At 39.9% G+C, this 19,185-nt stretch overlaps 1 protein-coding gene across 1 annotated transcript in view; it reads right to left on the bottom strand.

Annotated features, from left to right (window-relative positions):
- The window catches only part of TANK (TRAF family member associated NFKB activator), a 29,926-nt gene extending 11,582 nt beyond the window's left edge, over positions 1-18,344 (bottom strand). The window contains exons 1-6 of the mRNA XM_082483475.1: positions 18,276-18,344; positions 17,510-17,645; positions 13,529-13,675; positions 10,248-10,356; positions 9,282-9,394; positions 462-641 (exon numbers count right to left, since the gene is read on the bottom strand). Coding sequence (XP_082339601.1) covers positions 462-641; positions 9,282-9,394; positions 10,248-10,356; positions 13,529-13,627 — 501 coding nt within the window. The 5' untranslated portion in view covers positions 13,628-13,675; positions 17,510-17,645; positions 18,276-18,344. The remainder of the gene's footprint in view (positions 1-461; positions 642-9,281; positions 9,395-10,247; positions 10,357-13,528; positions 13,676-17,509; positions 17,646-18,275) is intronic.
- Positions 18,345-19,185: the final 841 nt, after the last annotated feature.

Raw genomic sequence — 19,185 nt, 5'->3', positions numbered from 1 at the left:
CTTACCTACGTTCACTTTAAATTAGCTAGCTAAAACACGTTTACGGGGTTAGATTCACATCCATGACTGCACTCTAGCTATACCACAAGGACAGAGCAGCACTCTGGATGCTATTCTGTAACAAAAATAGGGTGGCATAAAAGTGAAAAAATCAACTCAATCTTGGTGAAAACTTCCAGCTGAAAATTGTAAAACAGAAATGCTTATCTGAAGTTTTCACAAATACTAAAATTTGAATGACGTAACATTAGATGATTAACACACAAACCAACCAATATATATTTACTAGTTCGGTGTTCCCCTATGTGCTTTATATACTTTAAAGATTTCCTAGTAACTATATAATGCTGAAATTTAAAATCAGTTTCTTAGAATAATTAGTATAAACATGTTTGAAAGAAGTAATAAATTACAAATGTTTGGGTTTCTTTATTTTATCCCTACTTGGTTTTTTATCTTACCTCACTTTTGTACGTTGACATCTGTATACCCTTTTGTGTTTCACTTAATTCTTTCAATTTGCTTTTCAGAGTTCTTATTTTATCTTCTTGGTTGGAAATAATAGATATAAGTTTCCTTTCCTTTTGATTGTTTTTGTTCTCTAGTTGCTTCAACTTCATGCTCTCACTTTCTAACTGTTCCTAAAAAATAATTTTAGAAACATCAGTACAATTAATAGAATTGAGGCTTGTGGAATTCAGCAGTCTGGAATAAATTAAGTTTTTGCAACATAAGTAAGGGCTAGTCTTATTTATTACATTATTAATTTTAAACTGGTAGTAAAGACCTTCTACCACTACACAGAGACATAACTTATCATAGAAGATTACTCAAAACAACTGTATGTTCTAAATTTATGAAAGTCACATTAGTGTTTATAAAAAATAGACACCCTCTTGGTTCACTTACTATATCATTAACATTTTATGTACAATATATTGTATGTACAATATATAAAATAATATTTCATTAATTTCAATCAATCTTAAACAAGTTTGAAGGTGATATTCTATAGCTACATTAATTTTTGAGCAGACCCAAGAACAGAATCACAGAATCATAGAATATCTGAAGTTAGAAGGGACCCATAAGGACCATCGAGTCCAACTCCCTGCTCCTCGCAGGACTGCCTAAAACTAGATCCTATGACTAAGCATTGTCCAGACATTCCTTGAACTCTGACAGGCTTAGTGCAGCGACCACTTCCCTGGGGAGCCTGTTCCAGTGACTGACCATCTTCTCAGTGAAGAACCTTTTCCTAATGTCCAATCCGAACTTTCCCCGACACAGCTTCATTACATTTCCTTGTGCCCTATTGCTAGACACCAGAGAGAGAGATCAGTACCTTCCCCTCTGCTGCCCCTCCTTGAGGAAGTTGTAGACTGCCATGAGGTCACCCCGCAGCCTTCTCTTCTCCAAGCTGAACAAATCAAGTGACATCAGCTGCTCCTTGTAAGTCTTGCCCTCAAAGCCTTTCGCCATATTGGTCACCCTCCTGCTCTGGACACACTCTAATGGTTTGATGTCCTTCTTATATTGAGGTGCCCAAAGCTGCATACAGTATTCGAGGCGGGGCGGCACCAGTGCAGTGTAGAGTGGGACAATCACCTCCCTTGACCAACTAGCTATGCTGTGCTTGATGCACCCCAAGACACGGCTGGCCCTTTTGGCTGCCAGGGCACACTGTTCGCTCTTATCAACTTGCCATCAAACCAAACCCCAAGATCTCCTTCTGTGGGGTTGTTCTCCAGTCTCTTGTCCCCCAGTTTGTATGTATCACCAGGACTTTGAAATTTGTGAAATAAAAAGTACTGGCTGGCCCCACTTTAATGATCCATTTGGTAATTCATGGATTTTTTATGTATGTGGGCTTTCTGGTAGAATGAACAATGTAACAATTTTTTTTAATATGCACTAAGATAGTCCTTGGATAGTTTTCAAGAAACAACCTATGGTTAAAAACTGTGGCTATGAAAACCTTATAGCTGTCAGTTTATGAAATCTATAGAAACATTTGAACTGTATAAAGTGTCACAAAAAGCGGCTTGAAGCCCCATGACTGTCTCTGCAAAGGAAGTAAGCCCAAAGGGTTAACTCTGTAAGAAGTAATGTAAGTGAAATGCAGTGAGATAGTCTGTAGACAGGTAGGGCAAGGTGAAGAGGAACGAAGCAAATAAGTGCTTTTTCAAGAACATTTATTTACAGATGGGACCTAAATAGGGTGAGGTTGTGCATTTGGAGATTAGGTAGGCAAGGCTAATCTACTAGACAGTGACAGCCCTGTAGGGATGGGTCCAGAGTCGGTTTACTGGGACACTGGGTGGTTAAGCATCGATGTGTGTATATGCAGTTGACACAACAGTTTAATCTCAAAAAGTTATACTAGCTGGATTAAAAAAACACAGAAACAATGCTTTGAAGGCATTTTTTTTTCTTTGCTTTCAATTGTGACTTAGAAGAGTAAATCTATGAGTAAGAGCTTCAATGCAACTCTGGACTTGGGTGGTACCTCAGGGATCCAGATTAAGCCTCTTCTGCTTAGTGGGTTCGAAACATTGCCTAAAAATTGGATGTTTCTATCCCTGCAAAACTCCTCTCTCACCATCATCTGCAGATCTTACATATCCCATTCTTTCAACCTTTGAATTGATATGGTATTTCTGCTTCAGGTGCTGCTACCTTCCTTAATCCTAACCCTTCTTCCATGCTTTGCACTTCTGGCAGGTGCTGGGGCGAATATATGCAGAGTCCTAGGCCAGATCATGAAACACTTTCCATACTCTTCTGGTGTGGAATCTGTATACATCATGGTAGACAAGAATCCAGGAAAGCAGATGAAAAAAAAAAAAAAAAAACAAAACAGCAAAAGAGAAAAAAAGAAAAAAGGAGAAAGATTTTTTGGTACAGTTCTGGAAAAAAACCCAACCAAAAAAGAAGAACGAAGATTTTAGGCTAAAGAACCCATACATCATCTAGTGTTAACTGATGCTACAGCAGCTAGATTTCATTTTCTCCAATGGCACAACAAGAACACTAAGCAGAATTACAGTACTATGAGCCACAGAAAGTTCAAAGCAAGTTAAGGAAGTATCTGATGAATGAGAGAAGACAATCATACCTAGTGTGGGGAAAAAAATAACAATTTATGTTAAGAGGAGATGGAGACATGCATAAAAGTATTCTTAACAGATCTGAAAATACTTTGAAGAAAGTTATAACAGGGTCAGATGCTGAAAATAATTTTATAACTATATACCTTTTCCATTTTCTTTAAAGACTACAAAGTCACAGTAGCTATGGCACGGGGAACTGCTTTTTGCCACTCCAGGAATGGGAAGACAGTGATATTCTATGGTGTGTGTTCACAGACCCCAAGCTACCACAGAGCCATTATTTGGTCACATGGCTCCCAAACATTAGAATCATAGAAAGTTTGGGTTGGAAGGGACCTTTAAAGGTCATCTAGTCAACCCCCCTCCTCCCCTGGCAATCAGCAGGAACATCTTCAAATAGATCAGGTTGCTCAGAGCCCCATCCAGCCTGACCTTGACTGTTTCCAGGGATGGGGCACCTACCACCTCTCTGGGCAACCTGTTCCAGTGTTTCACCACCCTTATTGTAGAACATTTCTTCCTTATATTTAGTCTGACCATTGCATGGTCAAATTCCATTTCCCATTTAAAAAACCAATGGGACACAGCTTCTCCTGTATTTTCCTTTGAAAATGATCTGCTGGAAATCCAAACACCTAGGAAAAAGCTTATGTTAAACACAATGCTTGCCCTTCAAGAACTACTCCATCTTAAGGACAGTAACATAACTCATTCACTGAGCCTGTGATAAAGCATTGGCCTGCACACACATAATCTATCTGTTTGGGACTATTACAGCTCCAAATAACACGTGGGCTTTCAGATAACTGTGAGCACTGCAGTACTAGCCAGTAGTTCTCTTCCATTTCTTGTACATTCTCCTGCAGGAAGTGGGGACAAGATCTAAGCAAGCAATGAGAAAAGCCACATGGGAACTAATGTGAGAAGAGCCATGCAACATGTTGCAGTGAAGATACATCACTACATACTGATGTAAATCATCATTCTTGTGCGCCGTCAGGATATCACACCAGAAAAAAACATCAGAAAAATGATGACACATTTTGGGATCTTTCAATAATACAGCCCTTCATAGCTTGATGATCTTACAGTTTTTAATACTGACTGAGTTTGGGTGTTTGCAACAATGTGGTAATGTTTATAAACTGGCTGAAGTTTATAAAGCTAATATCATGACAAATAAGTATGTCGCACAGGTCATACCTGCTCAGTTAAGTACTTGGCCACACAATGGATCTTTTAAGCATGCTGGTATCAGCAGCCAGCAAAGAGGTTATATCTGTATTATGAACAGATCAGTATCTTTTCTTTTGAGAGGCTTTATAGGAACAAAGGATAACTCAAGTTGGAAGGAACCTCAAGGGTTCTCTAGCTCCTAATCAAAGCAGGGTCAGTTACAATGTCTGATCAGGTTACTCAGTTTGGTCTTGAATTTCCTGAAGATGAAGAATGTACAACCTCTCCAGGCAACCTTTTCCAATGCTCAGCTGTCCTCATGATGAAAAGTTTTCCCTTATGTCCAGTCTGAACCTTTCATGTTTCAACTGCTCATTGTCTCTCATCCTCTTGCCATCCACCACTGTTAAGAGCGTGGCTCTATCTGCCTGATCACCTCAATGTAGGTATTGGAAAGCTATTAGCTTCCCCTGAAGCCATCTCTTCTCCAGGCTCCACAAGTACAGTTTCTACAGCTTCTTCTCATGCGGTATGTACTCAAGCCCCCAACTATCTCAGTGGGGGCTCTGCTGAACTCACTCTAGTTTATCAATGACTTTCCTGTACTGGAGGTCCCCAAACTGGACGTAGTATTCTAGATGCAGTACAATGAATGATGAATAGAGGGAGATCCTCACTTCCCTGGGTGTCCTAGCTGTGCTCCTGTTAATACAGCCCAGGAAGCTGTTGCCCTTCTTTCCTGGCAGGACACACTGCTGGCTCTTGTTCAGCTTGCTGTCTAACAAGACCCCAGCTCCTTTCCAGCAGAGCTGCTCCACAGCCAGACAGTCCCCAGACTGTACTGCTGCAAAGGCAGGTCCTTTTATTTTTCCCTGAAGTGTGCTATAATGGCCTGTTTCAGTGGCTTCCTAGAATAAACAAACTCTCAGATGGTTTCAAGGAAAAATACTATTCAACTGATGAGGTGGTCTCAGGGAATATTAACTGTAACTTTTAAGAGTTTAACCACAAGCTCTTCTTTCTTATTGAGTAGAGACAGCTTAAACAGATGAAACAATAAGAAAAAAAGCTATTGATACCAGAATTTCTTATATGAGGTAGGAGGGCCTAACTAATCCTACTGCATACATCACACCAGCAGCAAAGAACAGCTAAATGCATAAAATTGTCAGCTAGCATAAAATCATGAGTACAGCTTTCTTTGCATCAAAGATAGGAAACAAAGTGACTAGAAGATGGTATTGACCGGAACACACAACTCTACAAGACCACTGCAGTAGCTGTTCTTAGTTACTTAAGTCATTTTAGCACCATAATTTTGAGCATAAAGATGACTACCATACATCTGCCATTCTTCTGCTTATGTCCAGCACAAAAAAATATCTAAACATTTATTGCTGGATGAACAGTTTTGTACACCATGTGCATCATTCGTTCCTGACACAGTTGCTTCCCCTTTTCCAAGACACAAAAAGTTCTGATCAACAAACTCTACACAGTGTTTAATACTGAGGTTCTTGACCCAGGAAAATATGAGCATGAGCATGCTTTCTTGTCACAGGTATTGATTTTAGCTTCATGTTTTATGGAGCTTACAAGGATTCTGATGTCTGACTCTACTAAAAACAGCATGCAGAAGCACCTTTACTTGACATTGTGTAATCTCACTTACTAAGGTTTTCTGTTTGGCGGGCAGCTTTGGCTCTGAAACAATAACTGGATCCACATTCTTCCTAGTTAATAAAGTTAAGGCAGGCTGTACTGAAAAACAGGCAGCAATTTAGGTGCTTTTGGTCTCCTCTAGCAGGAGACTGAAAAAAATCTGGTAATCTTGTATATAGTTTGGTGCTGACCACCAAGCCAATCTGGTGAAGATGAATGTGAACAACAACAACAACAACAAAAAATTATGACACAATGGCAACAGAATTTGACAACAGCAGGTAAAATACACAAGTATGGCCACCTACTAGAAAACACAGAAAAGCTAACCCTTCCTTCATTTTAAACCTCTGAAATTAAGCTCTAACCATGCACCTATTACAATTGATTCAGGATTTCTCTTAACTTTACTGGAGGACAGAATATAGTACCTTGAGAAATCCCATTGGACTTAGCAAAAGACAGTTTCAATAGGTATCGATAAACCCAATCACATTCAGCCCCAGATGAGACTCTGAGTTTCAAGGAATGATAGGAAGAAACAGCAACATTTTACCTTAAAGACCATAACTGTCATTTATTCTCTCGAATGGTACAATTTGCAAGCCTGAAATTTTTGGTGGAGAAGTAGAATAAAGCAGTTAATGCAGTAGCGGACAATGGCTGTAGACATAATTTATTTTGTTTAGAGCAGAATGTGGATAGAACGTGATTAGAAAAAGACAGGCTTTCAAATAGAATATTCAAACTTCCAAATTTCAATAGCTGAAAAAGCCAATACTTTATTGAATTAGATACAAGACAACTATACTGGGTCAGTGACAGGATGATGGATTTTTGGTCTAAAAGATGTCAAAATATGTTGTCTAGGGAATAGTACAAAAAAACAGCAGACATTCATGATACATCCTTTAATAAATTCCCAGACCTTCTTAGTAATAGTTTCTTCAACAGATTTTTCTTCCATGAAGTTGTCCAGTTTTCCTCTGGTTGACTACCTGTCCTGTGAAGAATCACCTCCTTTTGCTTTTTTTTAAATTTATTTTTAATTTTTTTTTTCTTAACTTTTACTTCATTTATTCAGAAAGACAGATAAGTGGGAACTCTTAGATTAACCTGATGTGGGCCTGGTGATTTGGTTCTGTTAATTTTCCCCAACTTGTTCCATACATTCATTCCATGCAGTTTACTTTTTTATTCATCAAAAGTTCTACATTTAAAAAGTGCAAAAATTGGCAGCTGACATAAAAGCATATCACAATACAATTAATTTTCCATCATCTTCAACAGGATGTTGGGGTTATATGTATCGTTCTCCTCCCCTGAGTTTATTCAATAAAATGAAATTTGGGTACAGAGACTGCTGCATATCTCCACCCATAGCCAGCCCATGAATGGCATGGCCAAGACAAAGCCAGAGCTAATGGAAGTGTGTGTACCTCTGCTGTGCTGTCTGCACGTCTTTGTATCACTCTTGCCAGGTTAGCATAACCTTACTAGGCACAACACCAAACATTAGGGTCCTCCTTATATTGGAAGGATGGTGCAAAGGTATCCACGCGCCTCTGCAGAATCCAGCTTTGGTCCAGTCAAACATGTTTCCCTCAAGGTCCATGCTTTCAACACTAAAGAGAGTTACTACCTTCTAAATAACAGCAACATAGAATAGGCTGGGTTAACCTGACTTTGCATGAGTTTAGATCTCTACTGATCCCCTCTGAAAAGACCTTATTTGTATAGCACTGTGCCTGGGTTTAAATGCATACAGACTGTAGAGTTGATAGTTGACTCTGCATGGAGCTATATCCAAAATACATCTGGATCTGTTCATGGCACAGACTAAGCAAAATCCAGATGAACTACCTGTTGCTGAGAGGTAACTGCAATAACTGACTACACAAAAAAAATGCAGATAAAGACAGATAACTTATATTCCATTAAGAAAACAGTCCTTACAATAATGGTTCCAGCTTCTCATGCATTGTCTGTAACCTTCTGTATAGATCACATAATTTCTCAGTGTTTCTCCATGAGAACAGCAGAAAACACAGCTTCCTTTCTCCTACTCATTATATGACTGAGTTACGTAAATCTACTGCCCTTGAGCAAGCATTCAGAAACAAGAGTATGAAACACTAGACCTGGTCAGGTCTCCATGTGCAACCGTAAGACATCATTTTTCTCCAACTCAAGACAGAGAAATGCAAAAATATGCAAAGATGTTCCATCAAAGAATTAACCCTTCAGTTGTGTTGTATTCCAAATAAATGCAAAGATTAGGAAAGGAATTACTCTAGTGCAGAAAAGTTATATAAAAGACTTAAAAAGGATTTAAATAAAAAAGCAGTGTACACAAATCTTTGGTAACAGTGCGTTTAAAATGTTTGCAAAGGCTTAGTCTCAAATGAGATTCCTTCAAGATAATTAAGCAAGCATCAGTAATCAAATGATATTATTTTAAATTAACATTTCTGATTAAGAAATGCATTTCTGTGAATTTAGCATAATTAATTTGTTTATAGCTCAGGTTTACGAAACAAATCCTGAAATTAATTCTTTTTAAATCTAATGCCTGATTTCATATAAGGGTTTTTACGACCCTTACAGGGTTGCTGCTATGGAGATTCATATTCAAAATTAAGAGATTTTATGTTACAAGACAGTTCTCAAACAACACAGTAGGATGACTTAGGATAAGAACAATGCAACCTTGTGCAACTCTGTCACTGTCTTTGCTCAATATGCAAAAATCCATTCAAGGTCTTTCCCACCTATTCTGCACTTCTGCTTTACTCTTATTCCTGTTACTCTCAACAGGCTGTTGTGAAAATCGGTTATTTCAGTGAAGAGTGGCAGAAGAAACATCGTATTAAAACTGGCTATTTAAAAAAACAACCCAAATCATCAGCATCTCCAGAGCAATGGATAGTTCACTTTCCACTCCATCAATTTTTGGGTGCAGAGTCTCCATTTCTTGCAAAAATACACAGACTGGCTGCAATGTGAAAAGCTCTTGTGAGAGAAAGAAAACCACTGGTTTTGGCAGGTTTAGAAATAAATAAGCAAGTAAGTTCCTACTTTATGATCAAAACTATTCTAGGGAGCTTGATGGCCAAACAGCAATTGCACTGGAAAGGATCAGAGACAGATGCTTAGTTCACCTAAGCAGACTGCAGTGGCAAAACACTCATGCACTTCAGGTGAGGATCTTGATTGGAAGAAAAGCAGTTCAAAGGCACCAGTAAAAATCTCACTTATCTCTCCAGGTTCTCATAGTATAATCACAGCACAAATGTGCTCTTTCATTAAAGATACTGCAGGCTACCATACCTGTAAGAGTTTTTCTCTTTGCTTTGCTACGTTCAGTTTTTCAGAGAGCTGGCTGAAAGATAAGTTGGAGGTTTCAATGTCTTCATGCATCAGAATGTAGGGATGCGCATTACCTTAAAAGAAAAACAACCAAGACCGGCAGCTGATTGTCACCGTATTTTTCCCCAGCCAGCTTTTAAATACAAGCAAAATTAAAAGAAGCTAGGCTTATATTAACTTATTTATTTTCTTTGGGCAAGCCTTCATATTAAACAAGCAAGAGAAGCCCAATTCTGTGCTTAGAGACAATGCAAGACTAAACCAGCAATAAGGAATGTACATGTACTCTTAAAAATGAAAGCCAACCACTTTGCTAGTATTTGTGAAAACCAGGAGTGTTAGGCTAGTGTGAATAAATATTTAATGAGCATGGCAGATTAACACATGGTTACTTTGACTCTTTTCTCTTATTTGTGTAATACAGACAAACAGTGGAAAATTATCCATCAATGACTATTTGATTTGAAAGAGAATTACCTGCGTATATAGCTTTGGTTATCCAATAAGATAAGCATCACAAGGCTCATCTAACGTAAAAGACATATAACCATGGCACTCACATCTAGGACAACCTGAGTTAAACTTATTAACAGATAGTTGTAAAATTAATATGTAACATTTTTGGTTTTAATTCTAGTGAATGATTTGAACCCATATTTTCATAACTTTTTTTGGCTTCAGTGTAAGCAGGTTCTACATCTAAAGAAACTCTCACCATTTCTTGAAGAGGATAAAGAAAGACCTCAGAAGTGTTGCATTTTATAAATAGATTTTGAAACTGCACATTTGTGTTAACTCTCACGTTCACAGAAAAGTATGATACTGCTTTGAGAGACATATATTGTAAAAACTGAAGCAACAAAGTCAGAACTATTCATCAATGCAACACAGCATAAAAAGAAATAAGGTGCAAACTGGAGTACATACCTCTATTAGCATTCAGAGCAGCTAACTGCGATTTCAGTTTTGCAATAATGCTGTTTTGAAGCTCTATCTTTTCCTGCTGTTCACGTATTTGCTGCATGTAGTTTTCTGTCTGCAAATATAATTAGGATTAGTCTTATTCTGTTTCGACTAGAGGTCTCCTATTTGGCATACGAAAAGCAGCTTTGATATTTAAAGATAATTGTGGTTGTGGACCTCTGCATGAAAACTCAACTACAGTCACCTTTGGCAAGTCCATATTTTTGAGACTGCCCTGATTAGAAAAGGTGTTATAGGAAATAAATCCTGATTTTCAGTAACTGTTTCAACTGTGGCAGTTTTAAAGGATAGAATAACTTTTAAGTATAGGATTCTTCATTCATAGGCATAGAACACATCAGGTTTAAAATTAGAATTTTAGTATTGTTCAGAATGCTGGTCAGTTAGTTTGTCTATAGAAAGAAGTAACTTTCTTCCCCCATATGTTCTAACAAATAAATGATATAAATACAGGCTTTCGAAAAGATAGATTTTAAATGGAAAACAACAACATTGCTAATTCCATACAACAGATATTTTGTAAATAACTTTAATTGCCCATGAACGGTGTTGCCTGTTCTTTTGAATGTAACAGACTGTAGGGGGGGGAAGCAACGAAGCAGCCCCATTCTTCATCTAGCCATACTCCATCTCATGCTATAAACAGGCCATACAGAGCCTAATAAGACTGCTCACATTTCACAAAAGTGTATAAATATTGTTAGACAGCCAGTTAATTGAACAAATGGTCAGGTGGCAGGAAGATGCTAATATTCAAAACCTATTATTTCATTAGCACATGCCTAATGTTGCAGTTATGGTAGTGCTAAAAACAAGCAAGAAAACTTGGGAAGTCTCAGCAAAGAAACTTACAGAAATGCACTGAATTTTTCTGAAATTAAGAATATGTTTATTACTGAACAGGTCATGACCTGGAACAAGCCTAGGCATTGTCCTCATGTCTATTCATAGTTTGTTCATACTGCTATCTAATTCTCAAATCTCAGTCCGATTTAAATTCCACACCCCTCTACTGCCCAATGTGTTTGTCTGTAAAGCAGGCAGGAAAATAATTTACAACAAAATTTATTTTAAAAGGCCAGGTAGTAGTTGTACTATGAGAGTTTATTAAAAAAAAAAAAAGTGATCAAAGAGCAGTACACTCCAGCAGCTATAAGAGACCTCATGAAGCAGAAAAATCACTGAGAACCAAATTGAAAATGTACAACAGCAATGTCTTGTCAACACTTCTGTACAGAGCACAGACATGACAGCTAAAACAGACAGAAGAGAAGATGCTTTTGACAGCCAGTGTGCACAAATTATTCCTTGAGTCAGATGGCAGCAACAAGTTACCAACTAGAAGATCTGCATGACAACCAACCATCCATCTGTATCAAACACCATCTGGCCGAGATGACTCTGGCTTCTGTGTGCTTGACATGGCTCCCAGCTCTAGAGACTGGCAAAACAAGTGGCCTATCGGTAACTTAAGTAGTAAACTGTTAACAACAGAATGGTGGACAATCCAACAACATGTGAAGGCCGCACAATGAACAGAGGAAGTTACTAGAGTAAAGCGTTGTAAAAGGTCATTCAAAAACCAGGAGTTTGGTTAAAAAACCTGAAAAGCAACACAAACAAAAAAAAACCCAACTAATTACAGTATCTTCTTGAAAAAATACTTTTGTTCTCTTTTGAAGTCATGAAATCCAACTACTGAAAGTTTGATTAGGACAAAGATTTGGCCTGGTAGTAAACCCTAATGAAAGGCTTTCATTTTTAATTTCTGAACCAGAGAAAATGCAGAGAGAAATCTTGCAAGTATTTAGTTCACTTAACACTAACGATCCCACACACTTCTCTGGTTTTCTTCCATAGACTTTAGAAGGGCTGTCTGACCTTGTACCTAATGCTTTGTTTCTTGGGCAGAAGTTTCTTTCATGTACTATTAGATGACCTGGGAGTATTAACTTGATTGGTTTTCCTTCAAATAACAAATTTTTTGTCACAAGAGACAGAATTTACAAGATTCCCAAACATTTTAAAACGTGTTGCCCTTTGTAAGTTAGTTGCAATTTCAGCACAAAATGTACTGACACGCTACTTGTACTTGTTAAGTACAGAAAACACTACGGATTTGCACGAGCACTGCTGCAACAGACTACGAATACAGACAAGACTGCACAGCGGGTGATTGCACACGCCTGACTTGATACCTGTTCTGCAATGCCTTGGCTAGTTTAGTTTGCCATGCAAGGGGATGGCAAGACTGTGCCCAGATATCAGAATATTCTCTAGTAGACCCTTCCCTGCTCCCAATTCTACTACTGCTTCCATAACTTGATACCGAGTGTGGTTCATCTGCCCCTGAACAAAGTCCCAGCCTACCAGTTCTATGGAAATATCAGAAAGTCCTGTAGCATCAAAAACATCCAAGCCTTTCTGTAACAGAGGTTGCACTGCTGGGCAGAATATGCACGATAAAATTAGTATTACAATAAGGCCCAAAATGATAGCATTGTAATATGCTGACATACATGATGAGAAGTCCTAGAAGAGTTTTGGCTGAAGTAATGCTTTCTACAACAGACTAAGTCAAAATTCAAAGGTGCTCCTTACTGGTCGGACTGCCTCCAGAATCTTTCTGTTAATTCATAATTAAAGACTAATTGTACAGATGATTATTTTTTAAAAATCAATACTTACTCTTCAGAATAAATTTGCTGTAAATGTTTCAACACACAAATTCGCCCTAATAACTTGCACAATACTTAACATATTAGAGTCTTTAAACTTTACATCAAGTAAACTAGTAATTCATATGGCATATCTTCCTAGTTACACAAAAAAATTATTTAAGCTATTTATATTAATAATTTAAAAACTAATTTTTTAATGAAACACATTAAATTTCAGAAAGTACTTCATTAAAGCTAGGCAAATTTTATATATATCTTTGCTGTTTACATTAGAAGTCTTCATTAATCCTCCAAAACAGACATCACTTTTCTCACTTTTAAACCCACAAAAAAGTTAAAGGTCGAAAACCTGAAAACCACCTACTACATTCACAGCCTGATGAGTTACTCGGTAGCATACTGGCCTGGTTTCATAACTGCAATTTCCAGCTTTAACAGATGCACTGAAGTGTGCACAGCTAAAGCGAAACTGAAATCTACATGTACCACAAGTCTCTATGAGAAGGATGGCTTTAAAGACACAATTCAGAACTCAACACATACTTTTTGCTGTAGTTCTTTCACAGCATGGTCCCTATCCATGCATGCTTGTCGATAGGCTTCATAAGCTTTGTTAAGCTGCTCTCCAATGTTTTTGTCCATAATTCCCAATGTTCTTTCATCACTGAAAAGATGGTCAAGTTAACAGACCTGAAAAGTAACCAGAAAGCAAAAGAGAGAACGCTAAGAGAACTAAAAATATATATAACATGACTTATATTAATATCCAATTAAAGTAGTATGTGTGTTATGTTTGAGCATTAACTCACATAATAGTTTGAACTATAGCTCTGCTCACCTCAACATTTAATTCTATGTCCAGTGCAGGTTTAAATGAAAGCCAAATAAAAGCAGGTTAACTCTGAATCAAATTCTGAATGGACAGAATGTGTAAATGTATGTGTAGTTACAGTGTTTGAGGGCTGGGTGCACAGTTGGTGCAGATTACCAGTTATCTGATTTTATGACATTTCCAACAGTTTAATGTATACTGAATTGTGAAATAACAGATAGCATTAAAAAAAAATAATTCAGCTTTTGGCATTAAACAATAAAAAGAGAAAAGCTCAATAACATCAGGTCACATGGACCTCTCCTATGCCATATTTGAAAATGGCAACACAAGCAACACTACAAGGTGAATTAAAACATCTTTTATCTAAAAATCAGTAACACCAACCAGTAAGAATTAGGAAGACTCAGATCTTATCACACAATACTATCATGTTTTTACACTTTGTGAGCAATTCCAATAACAATTCCTGAAATTAAAGCTCATGAACTTTGACACATAAGACTACAACACTATTAATTGTTACAGACTTAAATTTCAAGACAGAGTGAACTTTGCAAACAAGGGTCCTTTACTTCTATAATAATATATGACACGAATTTTAAGATAAAAATTTATCATAATGTGAGTACATTAGAGGATAGGTTAGTGAAGTCTCAAAAGAAAAGCCCAAAAATACCCACATTAAGAAAAAAAAAATAAAGCAGTAATTCACATCTCCTCTCCTGGTATTTAAAGCATGGTTACCTCACAGTACACAGCATGGACAGCCACTATCGTCTCTCACTATCTTCTGGGATTATGCATAAACCACAGATACTATTAAGGAAAGTGGTGCAGTCAGAAGAGGATAAGCCAAGCAAGAAGAGTATGAGAATAACTTGTCTTGGACCCTCATCAAAATTCTAAGGATTGCAGTTTGAGCTTTTGTTCGTTTTCTTGCTCTTGAATATCTTCCATATCAGAGAGCCTGAATACAGAAATGTGGTTTGACTTTCCTAGAAGGTGCAACAGACTGCTGTATGAATGTCACACCTTCCTGTCCTGCAAACTTTATTTTAAGGATGAGTGCGTACTGCAAGAGCAATTGTATCTCAACTCTGGCATGGCTGTACTTTAGTAGTGGCAAAGGGAATTCCTTATCAACTTGGAATCATTTAGGGATCCTTTGATATAATAAGCATTACTGAAATCCAAGTTTATAAGTTTTGTGTAAAACGCCTACATATGAAACGCCTACATTTTTCATATGAAAGGTTTTTGTATTTTTTTTTTTCCTCTAAACACCAGTTCAGTAGTTTATAATCTCAGGTCCATGCATACTGTCTCAAAGCACTGTTAGTAACACAGGCTACTTTGTCCAAAGAGTATCCCTTCACTAACTGGAACGTTCATTCTAATACCTGAGGCACATCTTTAAATAAATGGGTAGGCTTTTTCACAGTTTCAAATGAAGGACTGATTTATGTTGTTCAATTAATAAAATCAGGTATTACAGCTGACTGCCAGGGCGGGTACTAAACTGCAGAAGGGTATTGTTATGGCCAAAACCGACTGAAAGTGTGCTCTCACATTCTGTAAAAATTTGCACAGTTTGCACGGATGTTGATTTTCGTACTTTTCTGGAATTCTTCATAGACACTTTTAAGAAATTACCTGGTAAAAGTGTCCTGCACATATAAAAGGTAACTTAAAAAAATGAGTGCAATGGGATTCAAAAGACTATGTTCAGCTTCTAATACAGGGAATGGGGTTTAGCTCCATATGACTCAGTTCATAGAAAATGAAGCCATTAATTTCATGCACGCAAATTCAAATCTCAATTTGAAAAACAGTATTTAAAATGTATACCTAACTTCCAGCCTTTTACTTACTGATTGATTGAGCCTGGGAGTATTAACAGAGTTCTGCTCTTATCTGGACTGTTGGTACCAAAAGTAATTGATCCAACAGGAACAGTGCAGAATTGCAGCATTGCACCTGATTTTCTACTTGGTAGGGAAAAATAAGGGGAATGGTAGCTAATTTACTGGTAGCTCCCTAAAATCCAGACAGTAAGGAAGGGGCAATAATAGTCATTACTAGTGACACTTCAAGACGGAACCAGAAGAATTGGTCCTATATTCCCCTATACCCTGCACGCTCATTTCCGATTCCACCTCACCTTTCCCTTTCTTCCAGCACAAGCAGCCTTACTGTAAATGGTATCAGCAAACCAATCCATCTTAAAACTAAATGCTATTTTAAAAACAACATTTAAAAATGGTATTTTTTGCTGCGTTAGCTCTAATGCAGATCAGCTCCCCAGACCACTTCAAATGGCACAATAACATAAGGAAGCCAGCACAGGAGCAGAAGACATCAGCAAAAGACAGAACTCCTGTGTTCAGTGGCAGCATTGGCTTTGAAATTGTAGCATGAAGTCACGGTTATGCAACAATGATGTAAGTCTGCGCTGCCACAGTAAAGGCTACTCTTGCCTTCCCCCATCTCTGGCCACGAATTTTTGCCACTTACTTGTACCAGGACTAGCACTTCTATGCTACACAGTTGAGTGTGCTGAAGTAGCTCCCTACTTTCTCAAAAAAGCAACAACAAGCCCCCTAAAAAAAACAAACCCCAAATTTAAACTGCAGCTAGCTCACTGCGAGGCTGCTGGAGCACTACTACCAACACAAGGAAGCAGTGGGAACATGAGAGTAGCCGTGGGCAGGACTGCAGCAGCCTAGATTTAGATTGGATTAAACTACTCTGTAGTCACACCCCGAACTGCCTGCTGCTGGAATAAATAACTGCTTCTTATGTTATCTATCTCATATCCAGAACTCCTAGCATTTAGAAAAACTGGCTCATTTTCCTCCTTCTTCTCCATAGGCATCAATATTTATCAGGGAATTTGCCAACTGTTCCTTGTCATTTAACTCTGCTCCCTACATCCAGTTAGGAAGAAGAAAACCCTGCAACAACCTTAAAATAAAAAAATAAAACAACCCCCAAAGAAATATCCCCACTATTTTAATCAGACTTAGTTATGCTGTATCCATACAGCAATGGGAACATATTCAGCCCAAAGTTGTCAACCCTTTAGCAACAGACATTCTATGTTCATTAAACCCTGAAGACTTTCACAATTATTAACAGCAATACGTAGTCAGAACAGATGCAGCAATACAAAATGCTGCATTTATTCTAACAGGGACAGAATCAGACAGAGAGATTAGCTCCGGAGTTTGTCTGATGAGGGGATCCTCCAAATGTGAGTAGCTGTGAGCGTTGTGTTGCTAGAGCTATGGCAATGAGAACTAGAATTTCATCTTTGAGTAAAGACCCGAACACTGGAAAACAACTGGGTATAACAAATGTTGTAAGACAACCTTTTAAGTAAACAAACCAATGAAGCCTGCAGATGCTCTTAAAATATTTTCTTCAAATGAGGAACGCTTTGCCAATATAGGTGGGGAAAGAAACAGCAGCAGTCATAAGACTTTTCCATAAGTCAAATGCCAAAAAAGCCCCAATACAAAGATTAGCAACATACTGCTGTGTACATCCTGAAATCCCAGCTCCACAGATCACTGAAGAGGCACAGTTTGAGTTTTCACAGTGCCTCAGAAAACACCTTAAATTCTGAAAAAATAAGGTTTTAGCTAATCATGTGTACATACCCATTCATTCACAATAAGCGTGCCTACCTCTCATAGGTTCACATGAGAACATAGATGCCATCCAGAAGCAAGTACTTCTCTACACATATTTCTGCTTTCAAAACAGCTTCCTCAGTGGAAATATTTTCTAAGTTACACTGCCATCATCTTGGGAACTGGAAACCTGTTGAGGTAATCATTTGTGAGAGGCTGAGAGCTCACTGCACTTTCGTTTTGCTTGGAATTTTTTTTTTTTTTTGGTCTAATGCACAAAATTCCCGCTTCGCCCGACTGCGGGCAGAGCCGGGGCCCCGGGAGGAGCCCCTACGGCCACAGCAGCGCTACAGCTCGCAGCGCAGACAGCCCCCCGTGCGCTCCGGGGAAGCGACGGGCACTATGGGGGAGCTGGGCCTTTGCACGCCCCGCGCCGTTACTGCCTCTGCAAACAGCACACCTCCTTCTGCCCCTCCGCTCGTCGCCGCCGCCGCGGGCGATCGCCACCAGCGGGCGAGCCCGCTGCCCCTGCTCCCGCGGCCCTCCCGGAGCGGCGGAGCCGGCGGCGCCCGCCCCGGCCCTTCCGCAGGCACCGACTGCGCGCCCCCCGCCCCGCTCCCGAAACCGGGCAAGGCGGCGGCGGCGGCGGCGGGGGAACCGGCGTCCCCAAGACCGGATGGCGGAAGTGCGGCGAGGCCGCGGGCAAGGGGCGGCCGGCCCCGCCGCGGCCCGTACCACTGCCCCCCCTCCTCCCCGGGCCGAGCGCCCGCCGCTCCGCACGGAAGGGAGCCGAGGGGTTTGAAAAGCGACTCAGACTTACGAGCGCCTGACGGAGCCCACGGCCGCTCCCGGCGCAGGGCGCTCGCTCCTGCCCGGGCGCCTTAACCCAGGAACCAGAACTGACTTCCTGTGGGGCCGCTCCCCGCCCCGTGACGGGCCGCTGCCGCGCTGCCCGCCCCGCCGCTCCCCCCGGGTCCGGCCCGGTCGGGGCAGCGGCGGGCTGGCGGCCCGGGCACGGCGCCTTCCCCGCCGCCAAGGCAGCGCAACGCTGGCCTCTCCGGCCAGCGCCGCTCGGCCCCCCGCCGTCCGTTTCGCAGCGCCGGTTCACCCCCCTCAAGCAGGGTCTGTGCTGCTCCCGCCTTCCCTTCCCATTGCAGCCTTTGCATGATTCAGCGTTATTTGTAAATAACAGTACTTATATTTGTAACATAATTATACTTTTCATGCCCAGAGTACTTTCTATCTAAAGGGTCTTTTGTAGGTTACTGAGGTGGTATTTCCCCCCCTGCATTTGATTCTGGCAGGCAATGAATTTTATAGATAAGAATGCAATGGAAACCACACCGTTTTAATGTTGCTGCTGCTACGAGCCCCTCTCTCTTTAGGTCACATGGACGAGTACAACCTTTTTCCTGAAGGTGTGTAGGAGGGAGGGAGTTGATGGCACAGAATGAGGCATTTCTTACACACTTGCGCATGGTACTGCCATGGAGAAGCATTTTGGGTTTTGAATTGGCCTCGGCCATCCCAGGTGCAGGTACCCAGGCTGCCGTGTTTCTTCTGCTAGAGCAGAATCGGACCCTCTGCCCACTCGCAGGTGGGAACCTGCATTTCAGCCGTGGCAACCTTACCCACCCCGGGTGAGCCCGAGGTCTGGGCACAAACACAGCCGCAGGGAGTAGCCAGGTGTTGCTCTCTGTATGCTTTTGAAGGCTATTTCTGTTATAGTT

The sequence above is a fragment of the Vanellus vanellus genome (assembly GCF_965231255.1).
Source record: "Vanellus vanellus genome assembly, chromosome: 5".
Classification (NCBI taxonomy): Eukaryota; Metazoa; Chordata; class Aves; order Charadriiformes; family Charadriidae; genus Vanellus; species Vanellus vanellus.
The sequence above is the reverse complement of the archived record's forward strand: the minus strand, read 5'-3'. Positions and strand labels throughout refer to the sequence as shown.